Genomic DNA, 25,221 nt, shown 5'->3' with positions numbered 1-25,221 from the left:
CAAAAATAGTTGCTCTAGCTATAAATGCATTTCTACTACAAATAAGGCAAAAGCTGCACAAATAAATTTAAAAATCACTTTCAAAGACAACAGACAGTTATGTCAGAATACATGAAAACTCAAACAGATCTTCATTTGTAATTAACAGACCCATTCTGATAGCTGTTTTAACAAATAACTGTGTTAAGAAAAAACTGCTCATGATTGAAGATATGAACCCGAGAATTAAGGCAACTCTGATGACCCAGAAATGGATTTGTGCATTCTCACATATAGTTCTCTTTTCATCTCCTATACAGACCCAATTCGCAGCCAACTGTACATTCAATATTGCTCTTTTCAGTGTATTTAATAGTATTCATAACATACTGACACTCACAGAACTCAGCAGGCAGAAAGTCTTATAACGAAGGGTATCCTATATAATAGGCTTCAACACAAAGTCAGTATTTGTATTTACAGAATATGAACAATGCACAGTACTGTATACAAACACTATCATGCACACTGTCCAGATAATCCATGTAGTCATGAACAAGTCCCGAAACCAAATGTACTAAGCAGAAAAGCAATGAGAACCGTACATGAGCTCATGCAGGGAAAAAACCAAAGTCATTGGAAATTGCGAGCTCTATATGAAACATACTACAGCTGCATACAAAACACATTACAACAATCCATGAACAACAAAATTATGTTGTTAATGAAGTTAATGAACAATACACAAATTTGAATTCCTGATGCTACACTGGTGGCGTCTAACAAAACAAAATTTCACAGTGATTATGTAATTCTTGCATACATTCAGTGTACGGAGTCCTTCCAGTTGGCTGGAATCCAGAGTGTATATGACACAAGAACAAAAAGATGCTGGTGTCACACAAGGAGTGTTGGAACAGGCTTCTTGCCAGGCCATGCTTCTTTAGCATATTTCTTCTTCTTAGGTTCGTGGCTAAGGTCGACAGAAGCACCGACAGCTGGCTGACCAGGTAGCACAGCAGGTGGAAGCGGGGGTGGCGCCATCTCCACTTCTGGAGCAGGGTTCGGTAAGGCCAAGCCCAAGCGCGATGCCAGTGCCGACGAAAACAACAGTGGAGTATTTGCACTGTTACCTGTACCTGCAAAACAAAGTGTAAAAACATTGTGTCAACAACACAAACATGCATAGGTGTAAATAAGCACAGGGGGAGGGGGAGGGAGATGGAGATGGAGATGGAGATGGAGAGGGAGAGGGAGAGGGAGAGGGAGAAGAAAGGAAATAAACTACAAAATTGGAGGTAACAAGAAACAAGCTAGTTTAAATTCTATGCAAAGTCGCAAAGCTGTAAGGAGCTGTAAAGGAATGTGAGATACAAAATGTCCAAAAAGCACTCAATTTCTCAGTATCAGTTCAGTGGAATGCAGGTGCAACATCAGTGGAAATTTGATGCCACACTTGACTAACACTGATATCACTATTTTGCGGAGTATCAAAACACTTATTGTTTTTCTTGTTGTTCCTTGCCACGGTTTGAGTCCAAAGATTAGTCTGTTACAGCTTTCCACTCTGGTGTATCCTGGGTAAGCCTCTTAATCTCTGCTTAACTACAGTGACCTACATCCATTTGAACCTGCTGATAGCAGTCAAGCCTTGGTTTCCTTCTACAAGTTTTATCCCTCACGCTTCCCTCCAATACTGAACTGATGATTCCTTGATGCCTCCGGATTATTCTATCGACTTATCCCTTCTTTTAGTCAACTATTGTCTCCCCAATTTGATTCAATACTGCTCCACTAGTTATGTGGTCTGCCAATCTAATATTCAGCATTCTCCTGTAGCAATATACTTCTAAAGTTTTTATTCTCCTCACATCTGAACTGTTTATTTACCCACATTTTACTTCTGTAATAGGTTACAAGCAAGACACCTTCTGAAAAAACTTCCTACCATATTTAAATGTATATTCTATGTTAATAAATTTCACTTTTCCAATTTTTTCCAGTTTGCATTATATATCCTCTCTACTTTGGCTTCATCAATTATTCCGCTGCTGAAATAACACAACTCACCTATTGTTTTTAATGTCTAAGCATCTAATTCCCACAAAAGCTCTTCATTTAATTCAACTATGTTCTAATACACTTGTTTTACTTTTGTTGATACCCATCTTATAACCCCCTTTCAAGACACTATTCATTCCATTCAACTGCTCTTCCAAGTTCTTTGTCATCTAACAGAAATATGGTGTCACTGGCAAACTTCAGAGATTTTTATTTTTTATTTTTTTTCTTCTACACCTACATCTACGTGATTACTCTGCTATTCACAATAAAGTGCCTGACAGAGCGTTCAATGAACCACCTTTAAGCGGTCTCTCTACCGTTCCACTCTCAAACGGCACTCACGAAAGACAAGCACTTAAAATTTTTCTGTGTGAGCCCTGATTTCTCTATTTTATGATGATGATCATTTCTCCCCAACAAAATGTTTTCACAATCAGAGGAGAAAACTGGTGATTCAAATTTCATGAGAAGATCCCATCACAATGAAAAAGCCTTTGTTCTAATGATTGCCACTCCAATTCACATATCATGTCTGTGACACTATCTCCCCTACTATGCAATAATACAAAACGAGCTGCCCTTCTTTGTACTTTTCTGATGTCATCCGTCAGTCCCATCTGATGTGGATCCCACACTGCAGAGCAATACTCCAGAATAGGGCGGACAAGTGTGGTGTAAGCACTCTCTTTAGTAGACCGGTTGCACCTCCTAAGTGTTCTGCCAGTGAATCACAGTCTTTGGTTGGCTCTACCCACAACATTATCTATGTGATCGTTCCAATTTATGGTATTTGTAATTGTAATCCTGAAGTATTTTGTTGAAATTACAGCCTTCAGATTTATGTGACTTACAGCGTAATCGAAATTTAGCAGATTTCTTTCAGTACTCACGTGAATAACTTCGCGTTTTTCTTTATTATTGAGGGTCAATTGCCACTTTTCGCATCATACAGATATCTTACCTAAATCACTTTGCAATTCGTTTTGGTCATCTGACGACTTTACAAGACGGTAAATGACAGCATCATCTGCAAACAATCTGAGGCAGCTACTGAGATTGTCTCCTATGTCGTTAATATAGATTAGGTACAATAGAAGGCCTATAACACTTCCCTGGGGAACGCCAGATATTACTTCTGTTTTACGTGATGACTTTCTGTTTATTACTATGAACTGTGAACTTTCTGACAGGAAACCACAAATCCAGTCGCACAACTGGCCTTGTGGAAATCTAAAAATATGGAATCAATTTGACATCCCCTGTCAGTAGCACTCATTACTTCATGAGTATAAAGAGCTAATTGTGTTCCGCAAGAATGATATTTTCTTAATCCGTGCTATGAGTCAATAAATCGTTTTCTTCGAGGTACTTCACAATGTTCGAATACAGTATATGTTCCAAATCCCTACTGCAGATTGATGTGATATGGGCCTGTATTCCAGCGGATTACTCCTATTTCTGTTTTTGGGTATTGATGTGACGATCAATTTTCCAGTCTGTAGGTATGGAACTTTCTGTGAGCGAGCTGTTGTATATAATTGCTAAATATGGAGTTATTGCATCTGCATACTCTGAAAGGAACCTGACTGGGGTACCGTCTGGACCAGAAGCCTTGTCTTTATTAAGTGATTTAAGCTGCTTTGCGACACCGAGGATATCTATTTCTACGTTTCTCATCTTGGCAGTTGTTTTTGATTGGAATTCAGGAATATTTACTTCATCTTCTTTGGTGAAGGAGTTTTGGAAAATCATGTTTAATAACTCTGTTTTAAACTTCCTGGCAGATTAAAACTGTGTGCCCGACCGAGACTCGAACTCGGGACCGAGTTCGAGTCTCGGTCGGGCACACAGTTTAAATCTGCCAGGAAGTTTCATATCAGCGCACACTCCGCTGCAGAGTGAAAATCTCATTCTGGAAACTCTGTTTTAGTCACACTGTCATCAGTGACTTCACTGTTGTTATCGCACAGTGAAAGTATTGATTGCGTCTTGCCACTGGTGTGCTTTATGTATGACCAGAATCTCTTTGGGTTTTCTGCCAGATTCCGAGACAGAGTTTCATTGTGGAAATTACTGAAAGCATCTCACATTGAAGTATGCATTATATTTCGAACTTCTGCAAAATTTTTCCAGTCTTGGGGATTTTGCGTTACTTTAAATTTGGCATGATTTTTTCGCTGCTTCTGCAACAGTGATCTGACCTGTTTAGTGTACCATGGGGGATCAGTACCATCACTTATTAATTTATGTGGTATATATCTCTCAATTGCTGTTGATACTATCTCTTTGAAATCATTCCACAACTTTTCTATGCTTACATGATCAGATCTAAAGGATTGCAGACTGTCTCTTAAAAAGGCGTTAAGAGCATTTTTATCAGTTTTTTTTAAATAGATATACTTCGTGTTTCTTTTTGATGGTTGTAGGAGTTACAGTGTTCAGCCTAGCAGCTACTTGCCTTGTGGTCGCTAATCCCTGTATTCGTCACAATACTCACTATTTGTCCACAATTACGTGTTGCTAAGAGGTGAAGTATGCTTTCGCAACCATTTACGCTTCGAGTGGGCACATGAACTAACTGTTCAAAATAATTTTCAGAAAAAGCATTCAGTACAATTTCGGATGACATTTTATACCTGCCGCTGGCTTTAAACATATAATTTTTACACGGTAGATTAAAGTCAGCACCGACTATAATTGTATGAATGGGGTACCCATTTGAAATGAGACTCGAAGTTTTCTATGAACTGTTCAGCAACTATATCTTCCGAGTCGGGAGGTCAGTAAAACAACCCATTTAATAGTTTAGTCCAATTGTCAAGTATAACTTCTACCCACACTATTTCGCAGGAACTTTCTACTTCAATTTCACTAGAACGCAAACTACTTCTGACAGCAATAAATACTCCACCACCAATTGTATTTAATCTATCCTTTCTGAACACTGTTAGATAGTTTGAAAAAATTTCTGCTGGACTTATTTCCGGCTTTAGCCAGCTTTCTATACCTATAACTATTTGAGCTTCAGTGCTTTCTATTAGGGTTTGGAGCTTTCCCAACACAGCTACGACAATTTATTCTGTTTTGTGGTTCTGTATTCTAACCATGCAATTCTTCATGAATTTTACTACAGTCTGAATTCCATGTGGGGGTTTAAGGGTGCTAGGTTTACAGCTTACTTTTTGACACCTGGTACCAATTCTTTTAGTTGTCCATCTACTCCAGTATGATCAGAAGCATCACCTACTCCATCAAAGGCTGGGCTACCTGTGAAATCAGTCACGTGAACTACAAACTAACCTGCAACCACTTTGCTGCTTTCTACCTGGGCATGGAAACAAACAAGCTGTCTGTCCACTTGAATGGCCACAGATAAACTGCGGCCAAGAGACAGCTGGATACATTGCAGATCAAGAGGTTGTGGTTAGGTTTAGACATGAGTGTAAATTCAAGGTTACAAAATGCATTGTCTGCTGCAGTTCAGTCATTGGTCATTTAAAATCACCTGTGGACAGAGCATTTTGTGTTCCCACCATACCTGAAAGCAGCAACTTCCAACATGGCTCCAGATTACATAAACAGCATTTCAGCACTTGTGAAGTGACCCGCCATGTTTGCATATCGGCTTTAACTGAACGATAGCCTATGAGGCAACACTGTAGCGCCATGTGACAGACATCAACTATCAAGTAATTTTAAATGGATTACAGTATGGAGAGCTGCATCACAACAGTCTTCAGACTGAAGATAACTACAACAAGAACACAATTTTTTTTATTGTTTTTAAGATTAAAGCTGCAACTCTTGGGGAGGTACTTTAAAATTTTTTATAGGATCTATTATTTTTAAATTTACTATGAATCACATTTCAAATTGGGGTACTGTTTCATGACCTTATCCCAATTTTACTGCCATAAATTCTTTATTCTTGAGATTCGAATGGCCCTTCCATTGGCCTTGTCACCTACTCCTATCCTCTTCTCAATTTTTTTTAATTTAATTTATCCACAATATTCTTGACTTTTCCTATTTTTAGTACAGAATTAATACTGTGTGTTATGATGTAGCTGATTTGGTTACATTTGATCCCGTTCTTGTGTGCAGATTAAAATTAATGCATGGCCTTAGTGGGTAGAATAATGGAGTTTTTCCCAGAAGATCTTTTTACAATCGACAACTGACAGCAGCCACCTTGAAAGGTGGAAGGTCCAATTTACAACTGCTTCTGTCAACCACAAACCACAAAGGTTTCCTGGCTACTTCCTATACCCTTCACCTATAAGTGGGCTTTGTGCTGGCAATAGCAACTACTGAGCTACTCAGTCCACCCAATAGCTACTATCAGTCATATTAACATTGCCTTAAGCAATTTTCTCAGTATTCTGTTGTCAAATGTGAGAAATTACATCTAACAGAAGTGAGTGGCAGGAATACAGAAGAAATCAATGTGAAGACAAAGTTGACTGTTCAGAGGAAGCACAAAAAGTAATAGAATAAGGTCAACAGATGAGATGTAGGAAGTGATCAGGAATAAACAGGGATGAGACAAGGAAGAATAGTGATGACAATGTAAGAGATATTAGTTCTTTGTTGGACAATAAAAATAACAGCAAGCATTTGCTAGAATTACCATTTTTGGACATCAGTCAAATTAAGCCTTGCTTTCAGTCAGCAGGATATGTACAACTAATGACAGAGATTGAAAATGTCTCTCACGATTGGTTTCCAGAAGTCCTATGAGGCTTCTCGCAGATGATGCTGCTTCATACAGAGAAGACACAACACTGTAAGTCTGTATCTAAAGAAAGGAAGAGCCGCACAGGATCGACACTTGGTGTAAGGAATGGTTATGGGCCCTCAACATAAACCACTGTAACAATGAGGAAAATCCTCGGGAAACGAAGCCCACCCACAAAGGAGGTAGTTTACAAAACATATTCAACCAATACTTGAATATTTTTCATCAAAAGGGGATCCTTACCAGATAGGACTGATACAGGAAATAGAGAATATCCAAAGAACAGCAGCGCATTTCGTTACAGGTTCATTTAGTAAGCACAAAAGCGTCTTGGAGATGCTCAGCCAACTCCAGCGACAGACACTGCAAGGGAGGTGTTCTGCATCAGAATGTGGTGTATTGTTAAAGTTCCAAGACCATACATTCCTAGAAGAGGGAACCAATAGCTTCCTCCTACATATATCTTGCGAAAAGATCATGAAGATAAAATTAGACAGATTCGAACTCACGCAGAGGCTTATCAGTATTCTTTCTTCCCCTGAACCATTCATGACTGGAACATGAAAGGGGTGAAGTGACACTAGTACACGAAGTATTCTTTGCCACAGAACCACCAAATAGGACAAAAATTGCCTGTACCTTTCGCTTTTATTAAAAAAATCATCATAAAAATCCTTCTATGTTTAGGGACCTTTACAGTGGTGTGAGAATTAAACTAGAGCAGTACTCCAAGATTTTCCTTTGCAAGGTAAAATTTTAAAACAGAGTTCACCATTTCTGCTTTTACTTTGGTACACTTAATTTCAGTTCCCGTGTCATTAGCTTTGATACAGCCTTCACAAACGAGCAGAATTTGTTTCCTTGTTGCAAGAGTCTTTTGGTAGAGACTGCTATGGTGGTGACTAAAAACTTCACACATTGTTCTTTTGACAGCCAAACGGATTTCATACAGCACCCGTTTATATGACTATGCAGTAGTCACTGTTGCTTTAAATGTTTTACACGAAGTAAGTTCCCTCCTTCAATTTCAATCTCAGTGGATTTGATTTTCTTGATTACTGCGACAAATACATCACTTCCTTTTCCCATTAGTGTAACTTTTGATATAGACTTGCTCATTACACAAGATGTGCTGTATGTGTGACACACTGTATATCTAAGGCTTAAGTCAGATAACATTAGACTGTAAATACAATGAGGTATCATTAGGAGGAGGACAAGAAAAGCCAATGAGTGACAATTTCATATTATTGACATGCAAATTCAGGAGAGAACAAATAAACATAAGTAAACATAATTTAATGCTTCAATAGCTATGATATAGCCTAGTTCTGAAAGGCCTGCAGCAGAGCTCCTGTGAAGTTTGGAAGGCAGGAGACGAGGTACTGGCAGAATTAAAGCTATGAGGACGGGTCGTGAGTTGTGCTTCGGTAGCTCAGATGGTAGAGCACATGCCCACAATTAAGTCAAAGTTAGCGAGTTTGAGTCTCAGTCCGGCACACAGTTTTAATCTGCCAACAAGTTTCATATCAGTGCACACTCCACTGCAGAGTGGAATTTCATTCTGCCAGCTATTGTATTTCATAGTTTACTTTGCAAAAACAACCAAATAGTAATTAACAATAAGTAATTAGTAAATACCTGAAGAAATATTTTTCACAGAACAATTCTATGCACAAAAGCTAAAAGCTGATTAAAAAAGTCTGGTCTGATATCTCACATGCACTGTAACAGTAATACTTACGTGTATTTTCTATTTGTTCATACGACTTTCCTTGCAATTCTGTCTTATAAGATGCCTATAACCTGCTTGGAAGTACATAACCGATGACGCAAGAATCATTAAAGTTATGTCAATAATGATTAAACATTTGGATGAGCAATCATTGGAAAATGGTGAGGAGAATGAGGAGGTAGCCGAGTACATATGTGGTCGGTCATGGTGAAGGTGAGATCATGGACAGTCTGGTCAGCAGGTCAACCATACCACGGAAGTGGAACCTGTAATTTTTGTCAACAGACTGCTAGTTTCACAATTTTGAAGTATTTTATGATCTATGTTCACATGACTTAGTAATATGTTGCGTCACTTACAGTCGGAAAATAGACTTAGCGAGTAATGAGGCTAAACTTAGAACTTGTGACATAATTTCACTACTGGACTTGAATAATTTCTTGGAGTTTACCAGACTTGTACTTTCCACATTCAAGCTAACTGACAGATTTAATATTTTAACAACAGGAAATACTTTTGATAAAAATATAAAAGTATGAGTAGTACATATACTATCCTAGCTTTCAGAACTAACAGTTCCATCCTCAGCAATGAGAGAGGGATACATGGGGAAAGTAACAAAGGAAGGGCAGGTACTTAGACCCTGAGATGAGAGGGCCCCATCTGCCGAGGGAACGAGGAATGCAAGTGTAACCAGACTATTTCATGAAATGGTTAATGTTACACAGGTGTTTTTAAACATTTTGAGGCACAAAAGCATTCAATTTTTGTGAACTCTGTTAACAGTTTTCCAATAGCACAGCTCAAGATTTTAGTTTGAGATAAAAAACACAACAAAATTAGTCACTATGAAGTTTATGCAATTGTCACTTGCCCTTTACTGAATATAAAACACTTTCCAAATACCTGAGAACTCATGAAAGTAATTTTAGGGGCTCTGCATGTGGCTACCACTAAAAATCAAATCAAATAAAACCAAGCAGCCACACACCACCCTGAGCTCTATTTATTCTAAACTATACTATAATATCACAAGCAGTAATACCCATTTATAAAAGTTGAATAAGTAAAGGAACTGTAATTATAGCCCAATCTCTTTCATTCCTCCATTATAACGAAGGTACCTTGAAGCAATAATGAACAACTTTCCTGAAAATAACCTTTAAACACATCCTCAGTTTGGCTTCCATGAAGGATTCTCTATACAGAAAGAAATTCTTCTCTCCAGCGTATGTAATTTCATTTCTTTTGTCTCATGACTGCTGCATCTGGATTGGTATATAAAATCCACATTCATAATAACAACTTAAATTTGACGTCACATCTTTATTACTTCACCTACAGGTTCTATTTTTACTAAAAAAGTTCTAATTTTGTTAACGTTTCTCTATTGTTCAGTCCAACAACAGGAAATTAAAACTGTCTGAGGGGTTGTAACCACAAGAATTCTAAAACGATCAACCAGGAAAACAAGTTTACCATGAGATAAGCCTCATTTTTCAATACACCAAAAGATTTTGCTGAAACCAACTTATCTTCCTCAATTGTGCTGTCACATTTACAGCCAGTTCCTAAAATTGGGTTCTGTTAACTTTCAGGCCTTATAAATGAAGCAGATTCATTTATTCATAACCTCCAATGAGGGGAAATTGTGCCTAAGAGCTTACAGGAAACACTGAAACCATTCTTAAAGAAGTGTTTACCTGTGGGTGATGTTGGTGTTCCAGCACCAACCGGGTGAGACCCTTCAGGTGGCAAATCGTGATACAGATGTGGCATCATTGCAGAAGGATGTAAGTGTTTCATGAGGTTCAGGCGATCATCTGAACTGTTTGTGAGACCACTTGTTGGTCCAACACCATCAATTCTCTGACGCTGAAATAGAATATATTAATTTGCAATAAATAAGTAGTACTCTGAAGATGTGAAACAATGTTTGAAACTCTTAAAACACCACCTGATCAGTTTGTATAAAGAAACATTCTTATTAAACACAAAATTGACAGACATTATTCAAAACAGTTATTATACAATAAGCCAAAATAAGCTGTGTGGCAAAGTTAAGCATAAATTTATTTCCTTGCTTTAGGTATTAAATTTGGGACAAAGATACACAATGTCAAAAATAAATCTTAAAAGGATTAGGAAAAGAAGTCTATACAAATAGACTTCACATACCTCAAACATTTAGAATGTGCATGAATTAAAGTCAACCACAAATTTTCATACTGCTTGTCTAGGACTCTGTTAAATACCTTTGTTGGTATTATAGTCGTGTGAATCATATTCCTAAAACGACCAACAGATGGATCAACATCTTCAGGATTTATTACTTCCTCTTCTTCACTAAAAGTCAGTAATTTCTTCTTTCTTTTCCTCGTTGTGGGGCGAATTTCTTCATCAGGAATCCCCAGCATAGATATTCGGCGATTGTGTGCAGTATTAAACTCTGTAAGATTCTGGAAAATCAGGCAATATGTTTAACAGAGCCATAAGTTTGAGATGCAACCTTACTATCCCATAACAAACTACACCAGTCACTTAACTTACATCCAGTTCTGTTTCCGTCTCTGGCAAACCCAAGAGGCCACCTTCAGCTTCTTCTGAAGATTTTTCTAGTTCCTCAATGATTGGTCTTGAACCTGTTTGTGGTCGTTCACGAATGATGTAATTCCGTGTTGAAGCCCCAAAATGGAATACACTGTCTATTGGTAATTGTGTAGGCTTATGTGGCTCCAAACGAAGTGATCCAATGAATGTGCCATGAGCTACAAAATGACAAATAAAGAATGCTGTAAAAAAATTCAAGTGAATACCTTATAAAGATGAGTAAATAATCTTAAAAATTGGTCACAATGGCAGCAATCTTAAAAATTGGTCACAATGGCAGCAACAGTTCAAATACTGTAGCATTCATGCTGAGAGTGCCAGCACAATATATTGGGCACCAGCTAGCCCATGATGTGTAGGTGTGGGTTAGAGTATCTCAGTCCCCTATGAGGTGTTCCTTGTGAACGTAACATGTGATTGTATCTCACATATGGAGAGCATCACCCCTGCGAGATGTTCCTTATGAACATAACATGTGACTGTATCTCACATACAGAGCACATCAATTACAATGATGTCAACAGCATGGGTTTGAGAAAGATAAACCCTTGAAACAATAGAAGTCCAGCTGGAATAAAAATAATATTATGAAAAGAATAGATAGCTACTCCTCACACAGAGGAGGCACTGAGTCACAGACAGACACAACGAAAAGACTGGTAAAAATTAGAGAGAAGGATCAAGCAAGACATAAGTGGTCTGAGAAGAAATGTAATAACATCCACTGATTTGGGGAGGGGGGTGAGAAGGAGGGGCAAGGAGAGGGAGGAAAACACACACACACACACACACACACACACACACACACACACACACACACACACAGAGAGAGAGAGAGAGAGAGAGAGAGAGAGAGAGAGAGAGAGAGAGAGAGAGAGAGAGAGAATGACTTAATCTATAAAGAAACAATAGGATTGACAGGAGAGAAGAGGGGATGAAAGAGTGTCATGGAGATAAAAACTGAGGGTCATCATTAAGACAGTTAATGAACCCCATGCAAAGGAGAGGTGGAAAGAACACAATTATTTTATATGAACAGGGGAAGAAGACAGCAGACAGAACAAATTTGAAGTTGAAGTAGCAAAACACAGTGAATAAATCAGAGAAGGGCTACACTATTCTAAAGAGTGAATTTAAGGAAGAGCTTGCACTAATAGTAAATGGAAAGCTCACAGGAATTGATGAGCTGCTAACAGAAATATTAAAAACCTTAGATGGAGAAGGGAAGGTAGAACTATTGGGAAAATAGGACAAAATATACTCAAAGGGAGAGTGGATTAACAAATTCTTGGAATCGATCTTAGCACTTCTTTAAAAGAAAAACAACACAAGATAATGTGAGGAACATAGGACTTCCAATTCTGATATCATATACAGCCAAGATTTCACTGAGAGTGATGAATACAAAGATGTAAAGTGAGCTGAACAGCAACATGGGAGAAAAGCAGTATGTGTTCAGACACGGGAGAGGGAGGCATGAGAAATGCTGTTGACTTACTACAAGTCCTAGTGTAGAGATACACTGAAAATACGAGGGTTGCCTGGAAAGTAATGCACCTATTTTTTTCCTCCAACAATTTTTATTGAACAAAATGGGAAGCACACACATGAAAACTGGTGTTTTATCTATACATAACACCATTTTTCCGTGTAATCTCAATCCCATTCTATGGCCATCCTCTAGCGCGAAACAATGGCGTGTATGCCCTGTCAGTACCAATCCTAGTCCTGGTGTAAGAGCCACTGTGTGAATCACTCCCTCATCGTCCTCCAAATGTCTTCCAAGAATGGCATCCATTAATGACGAATGACAACATCAGCTCACTGCAAATGTCAGGTGTGACAGCTGTGAATGGTCTCCCCAACCGCTGCAAATCGTGGAGCTCCACCGAACCGCCCTCTGATGACCTCACCTTCCGTGCCCAGTGACTGACTGTACTTCTGTCGACAGCAGATACTCCATAGACTTTGCACAAGTGTTTTTGTATATTCCCCACAGTTTCTTTCGCTGCAGTGATAAATTCAAAGACGGCATGTTGCTTGTAAAGTCCCTCACATACAGACACCTTTTTGAAACTGTCCTGCAGCTACACTATCTGTTGCAATTGACGGAAACTTGGTACACTCAGTCAGAAGACCTCAAATAATACATACGTAAGATTTTGCATTTGTAGCATTGTTTTCGGCTGAGAAAAAATGCAGTGCATTACTTTCTGGACAACTGTCGTAGTAGGAACATTTAAGATGTTTTTAAAGATTTCAAAAAAGTGCCAGATTCGGTAATAAACTGTGGTGCCAACCAGACAGAAAGGAAACCGGGTTATATCTTGAGCAAAAGCCAGAATTAGTGGAGAACTAAGGAGTGAATACAAACAGAAAGAGTAGGAAGGCAGAGATGTTGCCTTTCGCCTACAATGTTTAATATCTACATGGAAGAGATCATACAAGGATGTGATGGAATGAAAGGAGTGTGTGTAGAAGGCAAAAGGGTGGATTGTATAAAGTTTGCTTTCAACATGGTCATGTTAGTACAAACTAAGAAGGTACCTAATGACACAGTGGAAGAGCTTAAGATCAAATGATAAGATTTCAGAATGAAAATAAATACAAAAAAGATTAAAATCTTTATACTTGTAGGAAAAGGGGAGATGAACAAATTCATCATAGTTTGGCGACTAGAGCAGAATGAAAAAGTCAAATATTTGGGAAGTATTATAACAGGGATAATAAATTGACACAGGCATAAATTTGAGACTAGTGATAACCAAGGAAGCATTCAACAAAGGGGAAGTTGGTATAGGTAGGCAACCAAACAAATATCTAGGAAAAGATTAAGCAAATGCTATACATCAAGACATTTCCAGGGGCAGATGTGGACTATGACCACAATCATTGGTTATGAACTGTAGATTAAAACTGAAGAAACTGCAAAAAGGTGGGAATTTATGGAGATGGGACCTGGATAAACTGACTAAACCAGAGGTTGTACAGAGTTTCAAGGAGAGCATAAGGGAACAATTGACAGGAATGGGCGAAAGAAATACAGTAGAAGAAGAACGGGTAGCTCTGAGGGATGAAGTAGTGAAGGCAGCAGAGGATCAAGTAGGTAAAAAGACGAGGGCTAGTAGCAATCCTTGGGTAACAGAAGAAATATTGAATTTAATTGATGAAAGGAGAAAATATAAAAACGCAGTAAATGAAGCAGGCAAAAAGGAATACAAACGTCTCAAAAATGAGATCGACAGGAAGTGCAAAATGGCTAAGCAGGGATGGCTAAGAGGACAAATGTAAGGATGTAGAAGCTTATCTCACTAGGGGTAAGATAGATACTGCCTACAGGAAAATTAAAGAGACCTTTGGAGAAAAAAGAGCCACTTGTATGAATATCAAGAGCTCAGATGGAAACCCAGTTCTAAGCAAAGAAGGGAAAGCAGAAAGGTGGAAGGAGTATATAGAGGGTCTATACAAGGGCGATGTACTTGAGGACAATATTATGGAACTGGAAGAGGATGTAGATGAAGATGAAATGGGAGATATGAAATTGCGTGAAGAGTTTGACAGAGCACTGAAAGACCTGAGTCGAAACAAGGCCCCGGGAGTAGACAACATTCCATTGGAACTAATGACGGCCTTGGGAGAGCCAGTCCTGACAAAACTCTACCATCTGGTGAGCAAGATGTATGAGACACGTGAAATACCCTCAGACTTCAAGAAGAATATAATAATTCCAATCCCAAAGAAAGCAAGTGTCGACAGATGTGAAAATTACCGAACTATCAGTTTCATAAGTCACAGCTGCAAAATACTAACGCGAATTCTTTACAGGCGAATGGAAAAACTGGTAGAAGCCGACCTCGGGGAAGATCAGTTTGGATTCCGTAGAAATGTTGGAACACGTGAGGCAACACTGACCCTACGACTTATCTTAGAAAATAGATTAAGGAAAGGCAAACATACGTTTCTACCATTTGTAGACTTAGAGAAAGTTTTTGACAATGTTGACTGGAAAACTCTCTTTCAAATTCTAAAGGTGGCAGGGGTAAAATACAGGGAGCGAAAGGCTATTTACAATTTGTACAGAAACCAGATGGCAGTTATAAGAGTCGAGGGGCATGAAAGGGAAGCAGCGGTTGGGAAGGGAGTGAGACAGGGTTGTAGCTTGTCCCCGATGTTATTCAATCTGTATATTGAGCAAGCAGTAAAGGAAACAAAAGAAAAATTCAGAGTAGGTATTAAAGTCCATGGAGAAGAAATAAAAGTTTTGAGGTTCGCCGATGACATTGTAATTCTGTCAGAGACAGCAAAGGACTTGGAAGAGCAGTTGAACGGAATGGACAGTGTCTTGAAAGGAGGATATAAGACGAACATCAACAAAAGCAAAACGAGGATAATGGAATGTAGTCGAATTAAGTCGGGTGATGCTGAGGGAATTAGATTACGAAATAATGTTGTTGGTTGTTTTTGGGGAAGGAGACCAGACAGCGTTGTCATCGGTCTCATCAGATTAGGGAAGGATGGGGAAGGAAGTCGGCCGCGCCCTTTCAGAGCAACCATCCCGGCATTTGCCTGGAGTGATTTAGGGAAATCACGGAAAACCTAAATCAGGATGGCCGGACGCGGGATTGAACCATCGTCCTCCCGAATGCGAGTCCAGTGTCTAACCACTGCGCCGCCTCGCTTGGTATTAGGAAATGAGAAACTTAAAGTCGTAAAGGAGATTTGCTATTTAGGGAGCAAAACAACTGATGATGGTCGAAGTAGAGAGGATATAAAATGTAGACTGGCAATGGCAAGGAAAGCATTTCTGAAGAAGAGAAATTTGTTAACATTGAGTATAGATTTAAGTGTCAGGAAGTCGTTTCTGAAAGTATTTGTATGGAGTGTAGCCATGTATGGAAGTGAAACATGGACGATACAGAGTTTGGACAAAAAGAGAATAGAAGCTTTCGAAATGTGGTGCTACAGAAGAATGCTGAAGATTAGGTGGGTAGATCACATAACTAATGAGGAGGTATTGAATAGAATTGGGGAGAAGAGGAGTTTGTGGCACACCTTGACAAGAAGAAGGGATTGGTTGGTAGGACATGTTTTGAGGCATCAAGGGATCACAAATTTAGCATTTGAGGGCAGCGTGGAGGGTAAAAATCGTAGAGGGAGACCAAGAGATGAATACACTAAGCAGATTCAGAAGGATGTAGGTTGCAGTAAGTACTGGGAGATGAAGAAGCTTGCACAGGATAGAGTAGCATGGAGAGCTGCATCAAACCAGTCTCAGGATTGAAGACAACAACAACAAACAACATACATCAATCATAGCTTTTTATGGGTCTGTTACATAGACTCTGCAAAAAGATGAAGAAAGAAGGCTGGAGGCACTGGAAATGTAGTATGGACAAAGCAAGAGGGTACAAATGAGAAGACAGGGTGAGGAATGAGGTGGTGTTAAACTGACAAGAACAAAAACCTCTCAGGTGCAAAGGAAAAGAAAGAAACATTGGCTAGGCTCAATACAGAAGATAGTGTTTACTCCAGTGGACAGTAAAACAGTAAGAGGAGGATGGGAAGAGGATGACATCAGCTAACCAACAGTGTCAGGGAGGAAAGTGGTAACTACATGGAACTAAAGAGGAAAGCACAGGACTGGAACAGGAGTGAAGTACCACACCTAATCCTGCACAAGGCAGAAGTATTGATGGTGGTTGTGATATAGGGAGGCAGCAGTATCCAAATCTGGAACAAAAACTTGTTGGAGTTCTAATCATGGCAGTGATTATACTGTGTTCAGCATTAGTGTCACCCTTCAGAAATTCAAGCAGGCAGTTATGCAGCGATTCCTCATGTTCATAAAGTGTTCTAAAAAAATCTGTATTCCCTGGCAGCTGTGCACAGAGTTCAGTTCAGGACACTGGCACATGTTCAATGCGCTCCCAGACTCCATTACTCAATTTCTCAAGAGGATAAACCTCCAAAGAGCTTGTAGACTATGACACTATATCTGTAACTTATAAATCCAACTGGACCACAGTTTTTGTTACCAGATTTCCATTTTGCACATCTTGAAAGGAAGGAGAAAATGGAGGAGACTGCTCCTGTGGACAACCCAGCTAGCTGCTGTAAACTCTGAATAATCATCAAACATGTTCTGAAGTCATTAAAAATTAGCACTTTCTGCAAAAAAATAAACAAATAACTAAATAAATAAAATGAATAAAAAATCCCAATAGCACCTCAATGCCACCCAACAACATGCAGCAGAATGTTAAAACAATCTTTAGTTCAAAAAGGGGTCCACTACTCAGGAACACTCATCTTCAATAATTTGCCAGCAAACATAAAAAATTTAGTTACAAATAAAGATCAGTTTAAAAGGAGCCTGAAAGACTTACTAGTGGCCAACTCCTACTCCACTGACGAATTTTTAAATAGAAACAAATGATGTATATATTCATACTATTAGTATTGTTATTTCAGCTAAAAGAAAAAAAAAAAAAGATTGACATGTTCCACATCCACGAGGATCTCCTCAGCACAGATCTATGGAACAAAAACTAATCTAATCTAATCTATCCAATCTAGGCGTTACACACTAATGTATCTATCACTGTAATCAAGCCTTACGAAAAGGGTAATGAGAATCAATGTCTACATGATAAAGGCAGCAATCTGCACAAAAGATATTGCATTCAGAGCCCACATTCATCCAGACATTTCTTGATGGTCCCCTGACGCACTGATATATAGAACTATACAGATAAGCCAAAACATTATGACCACATGATTAATAGCATGTTGTTCCACATTTGGAATGGAACACAGCCGTGATTCTGTGTGGTACTGATTTGACAAGGCATTGTTTGGTTTCTGGAGGCACATGGCACCAGATGTCTATGCACAGCTCACACAATTCATCTAAATTATGGGTTGGCAATTTGTAGGTACGGAGCTGGCACCTGATAACATCCCAGATGTGTTTCACTGGATTCAGATTAGGTAATATTGGCAACTAAGATTTAAATGTGAGTTCACTATCATACACTTCAAACCACTGTAACACGATTCTAGTCTTGAGACACATACAACTATTCTGCTGGATAATGCCATTGCATTGGTGAAGACATCAGGTATGAAGTTCTTGTGAAACACAAGTAGCTCTTTATTCTCACAGAGTAATGAGTGCGATTGACAGGATATACCAAATCGATTCCATATTTTTAGATTTCCAGAAGGCTTTTAACAACGCTCCTCACAAGCATCTTCTCATCCAAGTGTGTGTCTATGGAGTATCACCTCAGTTGTGCAACTGGATTCATGAGTTCATATCAGAAAGATCATGGTTTGTAGTAATTGATCAGAAGCCATCAACTACACCAGAAATGACCTCTGATGTTCCGCAACGAAGTGTTATAGGCCTTTTGCTGTTCCTGATTTACATAAACAACATAGGAGATAACCTGCGCAGCCCTCTTAGATTGTTTGCCATGGTGCTGTAATTTACTGTCTTGTAAAGTAATCAGATTTTTAAAACCAATTGAAAAATGATTTACACAAGATATGTGTATGATGCAAAAAGTGTGATTTGGCTCCAAATAATGAAAAGTGTGAAATCTTCCACATGAGTATTAAAAGATATCCATTACACTTCAGTCACATGATAAATTACTCAAATTTAGAGACTGTAAATTCAACTAAATTCTTACCAATTACAATAATTTAAACTGGAATGGTCACATAGATAATGTTGTGGATAAAATGAACCAAAGATTGTGATTTATAGGCAGAACACTTACGAAATACAAAAGGTCTACTACAGAGACTACCTACACTAGGCTTGTCCATCCTTTTCTGTAGTACTGCTGCATGGTGTGGGATCCGCATAAGATACAATTAACAGAGGACACTGGGAAAATTCAAAGAAGGGCAGCACATTTTGCATTATTGTGAAATAGTGGAGCGAGTGCCATGGATGTGATATGCAACTTGGGGTGGCAATCATTAAAATAATGACACTTTTTGTAGCAACAGAAATTTCAACTCTCAATTTTCTCCTCTGAATGCGAAAATATTCTATTGGCACACATCTACACAGAGAGAAATGATCATCATGATAAAATAAGAGAAATATTTAAGTGCTTTTTTTTCCCCATGCACCATTCGAGAATGGAAAAGTAGAGAAATAGCTTTTAAGGTGGTTCGTTTAACCCTCAGCCAGGCACTTAATTGTGAATTGCAGAGTATTCATGTAGCTGTAAATGAATGAATGTAAGATGTTCACAACAATGTTCACATAGACCACAGCTGTCATGGTGCCTTTGACTACTGCCCCCATTGTTCAATTGTAGATGCCACAATTTTGAATTTCACACATTCAGTCATCTTTCCCACATCACAATACACTGTTCTGATACTAAGTGTTTGTAATATGCATGGTGGAATATGGGATACTCAAGGACTAAGCTAGTCTTCAAAATCTCATTGCAAGACTACTTTTGATCAGGTTGAAATCCAGATCCCAACAAAAAAGTGTCATTCTCAATCACTGCAGGCACTTAGTAGCAATACTAAACATTCTTCCACTGCCTGTGCAGTAGCATTTGTATTTGCTTGTGCAGTAAGTAGATTATAAATGCTTTGTTGAGCATGAATGTTATTCATGTCTCACTAAAATTACATGCCAACAATTATCTATATATTCTTACACACAAACACCACATATGTTGCTTTCTGGGAGTTAGTTAATAGCATATGTTCTGCGGATCATAACTGTAACCTCTCAGTGTGATTTGGAATGAGTACATTTTGCAATTATAGTTACACTTCATCAGTGAAAACTATGGCAACATTGTTTTTTTCATATATGCAGTGATTAGTACTATCTCTCTCTCTCTCTCTCTCTCTCTCTCTCTATATATATATATATATATATATATATATATATATATATGGAAACATGGGAAAAATATATCTAAAAAGAAAGATGATGAAACTTACCAAACAAAAGCGCTGGCAGGTCGATAGACACACAAACAAACACAAACATACACACAAAATTCTAGCTTTCGCAACCAATGGTTGCCTCGTCAGGAAAGAGGGAAGGAGAAGGAAAGACAAAAGGATATGGGTTTTAAGGGAGAGGGTAAGGAGTCATTCCAATCCCGGGAGCGGAAAGACTTACCTTAGGGGGAAAAAAGGACAGGTATACACTCGCACACACACACATATCCATCCACACATACACAGACACAAGCAGACATTTGTAAAGGCCTTCCCGATGTCCAGGCAGAGCTTCAAGGAATCCTCAGAACCTTAGGCCCCCTGCAAAACCTTTCACCTGACTCCATCAACCTCCTGACCCCACCGACACCCCGCACCCACCTTCTACCTTCTTCCTAAAATCCACAAACCCAATCATCCCGGCCGCCCCATTGTAGCTGGTTACCAAGCCCCCACAGAACGTATCTCTGCCTACGTAGATCAACACCTTCAACCCATTACATGCAGTCTCCCATCCTTCATCAAAGACACCAACCACTTTCTCGAACGCCTGGAATCCTTACCCAATGTGTTACCCCCGGAAACCATCCTTGTAACCATTGATGCCACTTCCTTATACACAAATATTCCACACGTCCAGGGCCTCGCTGCGATGGAGCATTTCCTTTCACGCCGATCACCTGCCACCCTACCTAAAACCTCTTTCCTCGTCACCTTAGCCAGGTTCATCCTGACCCACAACTTCTTCACTTTTGAAGGCCAGACACACCAACAATTAAAGGGAACAGCCATGGGTACCAGGATGGCCCCCTCGTACGCCAACCTATTCATGGGTCGCTTAGAGGAAGCCTTCCTGGTTACCCATGCCTGCCAACTCAAAGTTTGGTACAGATTTATTGATGACATCTTCATGATCTGGACTCACAGTGAAGAAGAATTCCAGAATTTCCTCTCCAACCTCAACTCCTTTGGTTCCATCAGATTCACCTGGTCCTACTCCAAATCCCATGCCACTTTCCTTGACGTTGACCTCCACCTGTCCAATGGCCAGCTTCACACGTCCGTCCACATCAAACCCACCAACAAGTAACAGTACCTCCATTATGACAGCTGCCACCCATTCCACATCAAACGGTCCCTTCCCTACAGCCTAGGTCTTCGTGGCAAACGATTCTCCTCCAGTCTGGAATCCCTGAACCATTACACCAATAACCTTACAACAGCTTTCGCATCCCGCAACTACCCTCCCGACCTGGTACAGAAGCAAATAACCAGAGCCACTTCCTCGTCCCCTCAAACCCAGAACCTCCCACAGAAGAACCACAAAAGTGCCCCACTTGTGACAGGATACTTTCCGGGACTGGACCAGACTCTGAATGTGGCTCTCCAGCAGGGATACGACTTCCTCAAATCCTGCCCTGAAATGAGATCCATTGTTCATGAAATCCTCCCCACTCCACCAAGAGTGTCTTTCCGCCGTCCACCTAACCTTCGTAACCTCTTAGTTCATCCCTATGAAATCCCCAAACCACCTTCCCTACCCTCTGGCTCCTATCCTTGTAACCGCCCCCAGTGTAAAACCTGCCCCTTGCACCCTCCCACCTACTCCAGTCCTCTTATAGAGGGAAACATTCCACGCGGTAAAAATATATTAAAAAACAAAGATGATGTGACTTACCATAAGAAAGCGCTGGCAGGTCGATAGAAACACAAACAAACACATACATACACACAAAATTCTAGCTTTCGCAACCAATGGTTGCTTCGTCAAGAAAGAGGGAAGGAGAGGGAAAGACGAAGGGATGTGGGTTTTAAGGGAGAGGGTAAGGAGTCATTCCAATCCCGGGAGTGGAAAGACTTACCTTAGGGGGAAAAAAGGATGGGTATACACTCGCGCACACACACACACACACACACACACACACACACACACACACACACACACATATCCATTCACACATATACGGATACAAGCAGACATATTCAAAGACAAAGAGTTTGGGCAGAGATGTCAGTCGAGGTGGAAGTGGAGCGGCAAAGATGTTGTTGAATGACAGGTGAGGTATGAGTGGCGGCAACTTGAAATTAGTGGAGATTGAGGCCTGGTGGGTAACGGGAAGAGAAGATTTATTGAAGAGCAAGTTCCCATCTCCGGAGTTCGGATAGGTTGGTGTTAGTGGGAAGTATCCAGATAACCCGGACGGTGTAACACTGTGCCAAGATGTGCTGGCCGTGCACCAAGGCATGTTTAGCCACAGGGTGATCCTCATTACCAACAAACACTGTCTGCCTGTGTCCATTCATGCGAATGGACAGTTTGTTGCTGGTCATTCCCAGATAGAATGCGTCACAGTGTAGGTAGGTCAGTTGGTAAATCACGTGGGTGCTTTCACACGTGGCTCTGCCTTTGATCGTGTACACCTTCCGGGTTACAGGACTGGAGTAGGTGGTGGTGGGAGGGTGCATGGGACAGGTTTTACACCAGGGGCGGTTACAAGGGCAGGAGCCAGAGGGTAGGGAAGGTGGTTTGGGGATTTCATAGGGATGAACTAACAGGTTACGAAGGTTAGGTGGACGGCGGAAAGACACTCTTGGTGGAGTGGGGAGTATTTGCTAAGTCACATCTACTTACTGCACATGCAAATACAAATGCTACTGCACAGGCAGTCAAAGAATGTTTAGTATTGCTGCTAAGTGCCTGCAGTGATTGAGAATGACACTTTTTTGTTGGGATCAGGATTTCATGAAATCCTCCCCACTCCACCAAGAGTGTCTTTCCGCCGTCCAACTAACCTTCGTAACCTGTTAGTTCATCCCTATGAAATCCCCAAACCACCTTCCCTACCCTCTGGCTCCTACCCTTGTAACCGCCCCCGGTGTAAAAGCTGTCCCATGCACCCTCCCACCACCACCTACTCCAGTCCTGTAACCGGGAAGGTGTACACAATCAAAGGCAGAGCCACGTGTGAAAGCATCCACGTGATTTACCAACTGACCTGTCTACACTGTAACCCATTCTATGTGGGAATGACCAGCAACAAACTGTCCATTCGCATGAATGGACACAGGCAGACAGTGTTTGTTGGTAATGAGGATCACCCTGGGGCTAAACATGCCTTGGTGCATGGCCAGCACATCTTGGCACAGTGTTACACCGTCCGGGTTATCTGGATACTTCCCACTAACACCAACCTATCCGAACTCCGGAGATGGGAACTTGCTCTTCAATATATCCTCTCTTCTCATTACCCACCAGGCCTCAATCTCCGCTAATTTCAAGTTGCCGCCACTCATACCTCACCTGTCGTTCAACAACATCTTTGCCTCTGCACTTCCGCCTCACCTGACATCTCTGCCTAAACTCTTTGTCTTTGAATATGTCTGCTTGTGTCCGTATATGTGTGGATGGATATGTGTGTGTGTGCGCGAGTGTATACCCGTCCTTTTTTCCCCCTAAGGTAAGTCTTTCCGCTCCCGGGATTGGAATGACTCCTTACCCTCTCCCTTAAAACCCACATCCTTTCGTATTTCCCTCTCCTTCCCTCTTTCCTGACGAGGCACCCGTTGGTTGAGAAAGCTAGAATTTTGTGTGTATGTTTGTGTGTCTATCGACCTGCCAGCGCTCTCATTTGGTAAGTCACATCATCTTTGTTTTTACATATATTTATCCCACGTGGAATGTTTCCCTCTATTATATATATTCCACGCGGGAAAAATATATTTAAAAACAAAGATGATGTGACTTACCATACGAAAGCGCTGGCAGGTCGATAGAAACACATACATACACACAAAATTCTAGCTTTCGCAACCAATGGTTGCTTCGTCAGGAAAGAGGGAAGGAGAGGGAAAGACGAAAGGATGTGGTTTTTAAGGAAGAGGGTAAGGAGTCATTCCAGTCTCGGGAGCGGAAAGACTTACCTTAGGGGGAAAAAAGGACAGGTATACACTCGCACACAGACACATATCCATCCGCACATACACAGACACAAGCAGACATTTGTAAAGGCAAACAGTTTGGGCAGAGATGTCAGTCGAGGCGGAAGTACAGAGGCAAAGATGATGGTGAACGACAGGTGAGGTATGAGCGGCAGCAACTTGAAATTAGCGGAGGTTGAGGCCATGCGGATAACGAGAAGAGAGGATATACTGAAGGGCAAGTTCCCATCTCCGGAGTTCTGACAGGTTGGTGTTAGTGGGAAGTATCCAGATAACCCGGACGGTGTAACACTGTGCCAAGATGTGCTGGCCGTGCACCTAGGCATGTTTAGCCACAGGGTGATCCTCATTACCAACAAACACTGTCTGCCTGTGTCCATTCATGCGAATGGACAGTTTGTTGCTGGTCATTCCCACATAGAAAGCTTCACAGTGTAGGCAGGTCAGTTGGTAAATCACGTGGGTGCTTTCACACGTGGCTCTGCCTTTGATCGTGTACACCTTCCGGGTTACAGGACTGGAGTAGGTGGTGGTTGGAGGGTGCATTGGACAGGTTTCACACCGGGGGCGGTTGCAAGAGTAGGAGCCAGAGGGTAAGGAAGGTGGTTCGGGGATTTCATAGGGATGAACTGAGAGGGTACGAAGGTTAGGTGGATGGCGGAAAGACACTCTTGGTGGAGTGGGGTGGATTTCATGAACGATGCATCTCATTTCAGGACAGGATTTGAGGAAGTCGTATCCCTGCTGGAGAGCCACATTCAGAGTCTGATCCAGTCCCGGAAAGTATCATGTCACAAGTGGGGCACTTTTGTGGTTCTTCTGTGGGAGGTTCTGGGTTTGAGGGGACGAGGATGTGGTTCGGGTTATTTGCTTCTGTACCAGGTCGGGAGGGTAGTTGCGGGATGTGAAAGCTGTTTTCAGGTTGTTGGTGTAATGGTTTAGGGATTCCGGACTGGTGCAGATTCGTTTGCCACGAAGACCTAGGCTGTAGGGAACGGACCGTTTGATGTGGAATGGGTGGCAGCTGTCACAATGGAGGTACTGTTGCTTGTTGGTGGGTTTGATGTGGACAGACGTGTGAAGCTGGCCATTGGACACATGGAGGTCAACGTCAAGGAAAGTGGCATGGGATTTGGAGTAGGACCAGGTGAATCTGATGGAACCA

General features: G+C 40.7%; 1 protein-coding gene across 1 annotated transcript in view; it reads right to left on the bottom strand.

Annotated features, from left to right (window-relative positions):
• Positions 1 to 436: 436 nt before the first annotated feature.
• Positions 437 to 25,221, bottom strand: part of LOC126416476 (nuclear inhibitor of protein phosphatase 1) — an 80,472-nt gene continuing 55,687 nt past the window's right edge. Inside the window, exons 4-7 of the mRNA XM_050084211.1 lie at positions 11,067 to 11,284; positions 10,772 to 10,975; positions 10,220 to 10,391; positions 437 to 1,118 (exon numbers count right to left, since the gene is read on the bottom strand). Coding sequence (XP_049940168.1) covers positions 877 to 1,118; positions 10,220 to 10,391; positions 10,772 to 10,975; positions 11,067 to 11,284 — 836 coding nt within the window. The 3' untranslated portion in view covers positions 437 to 876. The remainder of the gene's footprint in view (positions 1,119 to 10,219; positions 10,392 to 10,771; positions 10,976 to 11,066; positions 11,285 to 25,221) is intronic.

Source organism: Schistocerca serialis, chromosome 8 (genome assembly GCF_023864345.2).
Source record: "Schistocerca serialis cubense isolate TAMUIC-IGC-003099 chromosome 8, iqSchSeri2.2, whole genome shotgun sequence".
Taxonomy (NCBI): Eukaryota; Metazoa; Arthropoda; class Insecta; order Orthoptera; family Acrididae; genus Schistocerca; species Schistocerca serialis.
This window is presented reverse-complemented; position numbering and strand designations above follow the sequence as displayed.